Consider the following 7,286-nt stretch of genomic DNA (forward strand, 5'->3'; position numbering starts at 1 on the left):
TGGATCCCGGCATGGGTAAGCATTAAATACATAGTAGCAATCAAATACAAGAAGAAGGAGAGGAAGGTTGAGAGGGAAGAAGAGAATTTTCCAGGCAGCCAAAACATGCTCACAAGGTTAATGGGAGAATTTGTTAATGGATGTGTCTGTGCAGGAGAAAATGCTTGATGAAGGGTATTTTCAGGGGCTCTAAGCTGCATGAGACTTGAAGAGTGTACCACCTAAATCCTAAATCCTTAGGATCAAGAAAGCTAGTAGCTAATACAGTCAGACAGTCCATCAGGCATCAGTTTCTGTTCACCAAGAGCTGCCTGGCTAGCTCTGTTACTAGCAGGGCCATCCCAGGAGCCTGGTTATTGAATCCCAGGTTGGAAGCGGGTCTAGAAATCACCCTGCATCCAATAATCCACACAGATATAATAAGAACACTACCTCATAAGACTGTAGTGGGAATTAACAGGTTCATATTTGCAAAGCCCTTGGAATAGTGTCTGACACATAAGAAGGCCCATATGAGTGTCAGTTAAAGAAATAAACCCCATTTGTTGATGCAGGCACCAATGGAACTGCTGCACAGGCTTCTCAATGTTTAACCCTCTCCCAGACCCTTACTCCGCTTCGTACACGAGGAAAGTCAGCAAGAGGACAGGACTTGTCCAACGCATACTGTCAGCATGTGGTATTGCTGGATCCAAACTCAGTTTGATTTCAAAATCCGTTTTTTTTTTTTTTGAAAAAATAAATGCATGTTTATTAAAAAAAACAAAAACCCTAATCAAGAACAAACCCTGGGACACTGAAAAATCAACGCTTTCTCTGAAGGCCAACAATAGCCAGTGTTGGAACACCTGAGAAGGCCAGGTGCCTTAGTCCGAACATATTCTTCTGCAGTCGAAACTGGCATTCAAGTTGCTGGTCTGTGTGAACCCTGATTATTAGCATAGACAACCAACCATTACAGCTGGATGTCTGGCTGCCCTATATCCACTACCACAACCCACAGCCACCCCACAGCCTCAGAAAAATTACATATCCTCAACACTCCACTTGTAGGCAAGTTCCTCCACCGCCTTCTTGCTGGCAAGCCTGGCAAAGCGCTTCTGTTCAAATCCATTGGATCTGTCCACTCCATCCCAGCGATATCCAGGCCAGATATTGAATCTGTTGGGAGGAGGTGCTGGACCACTGTATCGAGGTCTCACTTTCTTATTCTTACTCTCCTTGGCTTTACTCTTCTTGATAAAGCTAGCCATGGGGTCCCCCTCTCTCTCCTGTTCTCTCAGCATCCGATCCAGATCTTCATCATCAATATAGCGGGCCAGAGGCTTCTGCATTTCCTTCACTGCGTCCTCCACGTTTTGTTGCTGCTGCCGGCTCTGGGCTAGCCCTTTTCCCCACTGAGCGTACAGCTCATCCCTCTCCGAGTCTTTCTCTGCTTTTCTCCTTTGCTCTAAACGTTCCAGTTTCAAATTCCTCTTACGACCAGATTTGTCTCGAAATACAGTTTCAGCATACTGGGATTCAGCTTCAAACGCCAGGGTTTCCCGTTTCTTGAGCTCCTGCTCCTCTCGGTGCACGTCAGCGGACACCAACCCAGTTTTAGCCCCAGAATACACGTATGCAGCCTTCTTTTCTAGAGGCTGACTCCTTCGAGGTGGAGACAGATCAGAATCAGAAGATTGGACCCTCTGTTTCCTCCTTGGTGGAGACAGGTCAGAATCAGAGCTCCGACGTGTAGGTCTGTTCCGTGGAGGTGACAGATCGGAGTCAGAATCCCTGTGCCCTGAACTTTGCTTATGTCGAGGAGGAGAAAGATCTGAATCTGAGGCTTTCCGACGATCACTTGCATAGGAGGAAGAATCCAACACGTGACTCGGATGTATCCTAGGTGAAGAGCTTGTGTGATACTTCCTATGGCTGGGGGAAGAGTCTTTAGAATCATGCTTATGAGATTTTGCTTGCTTTTTTCGTGGAGGAGAGATGTTGGAGTCATACTCATACTTGCTTTTCTTTGGGAGTGATGTATGAGATGGTCCCGGCCCCTTCCAATGTGGAGAAGTTTTGCTGGAGGCTCTTTCTGGGGCTTTACTGCTTTTGGTTCTTGCATTAGCAGCCAAATCAGGGGAGTCATGGTGGGCCCTCGTGAGCTGCGATGTGTCTACGGAGTCAAGAGTCCTTCTCGGTTGAGATGTGTCAGGGGAGCTATTTCGGCCCCTTCTGGGAATTACTGTTAATGGAGACATTCCAGCACCCTTGACGAGAAGACTCCTGGAGCCTGCACACGTTCACAGACAGAATTCATCCTTCTGAGTGCCCTATTCTACAGATGGTAACAAGTTTTATTGTTTTTTAAAAGATTTTATTTATTTATTTGCAAGAGAGAGTATAAGCAGGCTCCCCACTGAACAGGGAACCCAATGCGGGGCCTGAGCCCATGACCTGAGCCCAAGCAGATGCTTAACCGACTGAGCCACCCAGGCGCCCCACAAGTTTTATTTTTAAAAAGGGGGTAGGGCACCTGGGTGGCTCAGTCGATTAAGTATCTGCCCTTGGCTCAGGTCATGATCCTGGGATCCTGGAATCGAGCCCCACTTGGGGCTCCGCAAGCAGGGACCCTGCTTCTCCCTCTCCCTCTGTTGCTCCCCCTGCTTATGCTCTCTCTCGCAAATAAGTAAATAAAATCTTTAAAAAAAAAAATCCTTCCTTATATTGAGGGTCGGGTGGTTTCTTCCCTCTGGGCTATACAGAGTAAGCACCGTCAAACAGCTGCAAACGCTCTCAGAAGGGATAACAGACCCGGACCCTGGAAATCACTCCCATTCCAGTTCCCACGCCCCCCCCCACTCCCCCCGGGTGTATAAGGTGACTAAGCTGTGGGTTCAGTCCAACTGGAAGAGAAGGGTTTCAAAGCCAGTCCACTGTGCACTTTGGTTTTTGCTTTGCAGAGACTCAAAGGGCCTTTCTCCAGATGGTCAGACCCGCAGCAGGAACTGGTAAGGATTGCTGGGGTGCGATGGGGCAGAGCGAGGGGAAACCCCTGAGGACAGGGTTCCTGCGGGTTCCTCCCCACCCCCACCCCACAAGAGTCACAAGCTCTCACGCGAGGGAGCCCTCCGCTTGGCCAATAGCCGCTGGTGCTATCACGTTGGCTTCCAGTAGGGGCCACCAGAGAAACTGCCGGCAGGAAGCAGCGGCCGGGAGGGGGCGATAGAGAGCTCTCCAAGGAAAGACAAGCTAACGGACCTGGGGGCGCTGGTGACCAACGCGAGCTCTGGAGACAGCCGGCATCCTCCACCCAACTCTGGCACTAAATTAACACTGACCTCTGGCACCCCTGCCTCCCCTCCTTCCCCTTCCCTCCTTTCTATAAGGAGGCGGGGAGTCATGGCTCCTCCTTGTACATCTGTTTTCAACGATTTCCTGCGATAACCGCATCGGGGGTTGAGCGAAGCGCCTGGCCTTCCCCAAGTGCTCAGTGAACGTTCGTTGTTACCACGTGCAAGTTTCACATCCGTACAATTTCCGGAGACGCTTGGAGCAAATGGTACAGGCCCCACTTGACAGCTGAAGAAACTGAAGTTGAGAAGATGAGGTCACTCGGCCAGGGGCACGAGATATGAACCGAGGAGTGCAGTCTCGGAGGAAATTGGCCGCATGGGGTCCAAGGCTGGAGCAGAGATGGAAGGGGGTGGGGTGGGAACAGGGAGGAGCCTAACTCTGGCCGCGGAACCACTGTAGTTCCGAGAATAAGAGCCCAAAGGAAAGCCCAAAAGAAGAAGGCACGTTCACTGGCCCATGGGAAACCATCACGAAAGGGTCACCCGAGGGGTACGCTGTGCAGACGACCACCAGGAACTTGTTCCAGGAAGGCCGCCCTCCAACGCCTCTGCCTTCCTAACTCCCTCATCCTGCTGGGAAATTAGTCCACATCAATCCGGTCTCGGTGCTCCCCCCAAAGCACCCCCACCCCCAGCTATAGAAACGGCTGTCTCAGACTCCTTCAGTGAAGTACTGACGCGGACCTGAATATGCCACCCCAGAATGATGCCACTTTAGCATAAAGAGTATTTTGAACTGAAGACAATTAAGAAGCAGCAAACACACAAGAGCTCTTTGCTCTCCCCCTGTCTACCTAAAAACGGATAAGCACTTCCTTTTGTGAAGGCGTTCTCCCTCCTGTCTCCCATACCAGGAGAACAATCCTTATGCCTAGAGACAGAAAGTCGGCACCAGGATGAGTCTGCACAAACCGACTAAAATAATCCCTGTCTTCCATTATATTTAAGCTTATATTTACCTCCCCTCAATGCACTGCCCCCAGCAGGCTTTTTCCTTTGTCCTGCTACTTCTCTTCAAATGTGTTATCCTTGTTAAGATGGCATATGAGCCCCCAGGTCTTTAATGTCTCTCTGGGTCTTTATTTCTTTTCTATGATGCTGTCTGCACACATAAAAAATAAAATATTAACATCAAATAAAAATGTGTATTCCTTTTCTCCTGTTAATTTCTCTTTTGTCAGTTTAATTGACAGTCCCCCACTATGGAACTTAAGAAAGCAGAAGAATTGATTTTTTTTCCTCCCCTCAATTCGAAGCCTTTTATTCTGCAAGCTGTGAAAATTTAAAAGCAGATACTCTGCGGAAGGCAACGCGTTGACTTACAGACTGTACTTTTGGACTATAAAACACACATATATATACATATACATACATATATATATACATATATGTATATTTAATTGGTGAAATACCAACACCTAGCCTGGCACTTTAAAGAATATGTATATTCATTTGAAAATTAACAAATAGGGGCGCCTGGGTGGCTCAGTGGGTTAAAGCCTCTGCCTTCGGCTCAGGTCATGATCCCAGGGTCCTGAGATCGAGCCCCGCATTGGGCTCTCTGCTCGGCAGGGAGCCTGCTTCCTCCTCTCTCTCTCTGCCTGCTTCTCTGCCTACTTGTGATCTCTGTCTGTCAAATAAAATCTTTAAAAAAAAAAAAAGAAAACGAATAAATAAGCAATGCCAAAATACTGTCTGAAAGGAAGTTTTTTAGTGTCTGAAAGAGAGTAAGTGCTTAATAAATGTGGAAATTAAATGATGCTGCTGTAGAAAAGGCCCCTCGTGAAGGCAAAGGAGATCAGGTCAGCCACCTTCACAGTTTTGTTATAACCCTTGGCTGTTTGTGCAAGACTTGACTTCTCTGGTTTCCAGTTGTGCAGGAAGAGAAAAGAGAGTGATCAGAGGAAATGGTACACTTGATTGATGTTATCTAAAAGTAATGAAAACGTGTGTGTGTGTGTCCAAAGAGTTTTGGAACTAATTAGTAGGGATAGTTCTAATAGATCGCATAGATTGAGTAGGCTTGCCCTATTGTAGGGCTCAATAAATGTCTGGTAAACTAGCTGAACAGAACTGAATATGTTTGCGGAAGTGAGCTTTATTTTTTTTTTTTAAGATTTCATTTGTTTGTCAGAGAGAGAGAGAAAGTGAGCACATGCAGGGGGAGAGGCAGGCAGAGCAGGCAGAGGGAGAAGCAGGCTCCCGGCCAAGCAAGGAGCCCCGTGTGGGACTCGATCCCAGGATTCTGGGGTCATGACCTGAGCCGAAGGCAGTGGATTAACCTACTGAGCCACCCAGGCGTCCCATGGAAGTGAACTTTATAAGGGAGTTCAGGCTAGTCGTCCACGCTTCTTGGGCTGGTGTATTATTCTGGTCATTTGAAGAGTTGACTTTATCCTGAGCTTAGGAGGAGTTGGTAAATCCTTGCAAGGCTCTGACAGGAGCCGCATCCTCCTGTTCTAATCTATTTCTTTTCTTTTCATTCTTCTGTATTTCCTCCTTGTTCCATTTTCCTTCTTATTCTCTTGAATCAATAATATTCCCTCCTGTTTATAGGCACAAGAGCTGTATTAAGGACAAGAAGCATTGAGTCACTCACAATCCAACATTTCTCCAAAGAACTGCGTTGGGTTGTGTTCAGTTCTCATGGACACGCTGAAGCCCTTCATTTCCCTCTCATCAGAGAAGCGTTTCCCCTGATCTCAGTTGGGTCTTGAGATTTGCTAGACCTGTATAAATAAGTTAAAATCAACAAGAAATCAGGCCATCTAAAATGGCGGTATTTCCTCGATGTCTTAATATTGTAACCCCTCAGCCACATCAAATTTTGTTGGATGGGTACTAATAATGAATAAGTAGGTGACTGAGAAAAAGAATGAAATAAAAGAAGAGGAAAACAGTGCTTTTTCGGGCTCTGCCTCAAGTAAAATGATCCTTATTAATAAAACCTAAAGGTAGTGGAAACTACTCCCAAATATTTTGATGTTTTAGATATTTTCCCCACCTTAACATGAGCCCATTGGACAGAAATTCATCTTTGCTTGGCTAGTCAGAGGCATATTTCTCTGTGCTACAGTGTGGAAATAGACTTGGGGATTATTGGAACACTCTATCGTATGCCTGCAGGCATCGACTTTGGGCGTCTGCTAGATGGGATGGACTCTATCTCCTCCTTCTATGAGCAATTACAGCTGCCACTACCAGCACCCTAATGGAACAGGTTGCTTCTAATCTGCGGCTGGCTGAGAAGCCAGTCATTCAAGCAAGTTAAAATTGTGCCCAATATAAGAGTAAATCGATTCTGAGTGAAAAGTCATGGAACTCTATTGTAAGAAAAGTACACGAGCTTGCGTTGGCTTATTTGAGGCTGTCTGTTTTCCCTGCTCACTATTTGATTCTGCTTTGGAGTTTTTTGTGGTCTTCCTGGTCAATTTTTTGCCTGGACTCTGGGTCATCTACTTTCTTTCAGCTAGTGGAGGCTGCCACCTAAGTGACCCTGATTCCTCTTCTATCCCTAGGGCTGGTCCCAGCCTCTCTGTTTCTTTTAAGGAAGTGTATTTTTTTGGTATAAGAATTAGATGATTTTAGGGTGTCTGGGTGGCTCAGTCAGTTAAGCCTTTGCCTTCAGCTCAGGCCATGACCCCAGGGTCCAGGGATTGAGTCCCATATGGGGTTCCCTGCTCAGTGAGGAGTCTGCTTCCCCTCTCCCTCTGTTTCTGCCCCATGCTCATGTTCTCTTTCTCACTCTCTCTTGCTCTTGCTCTCAAATAAATAAGTAAAACCTTTAAAAAAAAAGAGAGAGAGAGAGAGAGAGAAATATTAGATGATTTTAGATGATCAGTCCACAAGGATTCCGGGAGGGGGATTTAGAAATCCTGTGTTCTAATATGAAATCACCTAATCCAGTGTCTGGAACATGGTACATATTAAAAAAAAAAAAAAGGTAAA

General features: G+C 46.6%; 1 protein-coding gene across 1 annotated transcript; it reads right to left on the minus strand.

The window, feature by feature from the left end:
* Positions 1 to 782: 782 nt before the first annotated feature.
* LOC123948803 (BUD13 homolog) lies at positions 783 to 2,243 on the minus strand. Its single transcript, XM_046015947.1, has one exon. It carries the CDS (start codon positions 2,241 to 2,243, stop codon positions 1,026 to 1,028), a length of 1,218 nt encoding a protein of 405 aa, XP_045871903.1. The 3' UTR covers positions 783 to 1,025.
* Positions 2,244 to 7,286: the final 5,043 nt, after the last annotated feature.

This window comes from Meles meles, chromosome 8, assembly GCF_922984935.1.
Source record: "Meles meles chromosome 8, mMelMel3.1 paternal haplotype, whole genome shotgun sequence".
Classification (NCBI taxonomy): domain Eukaryota; kingdom Metazoa; phylum Chordata; class Mammalia; order Carnivora; family Mustelidae; genus Meles; species Meles meles.

Coding starts and splice junctions, on each gene's coding strand:
- LOC123948803 (XM_046015947.1), bottom strand. CDS start 2,243: ATGTCTCCATTAACAGTAATTCCCAGAAGGGGCCGAAATAGCTCCCCT.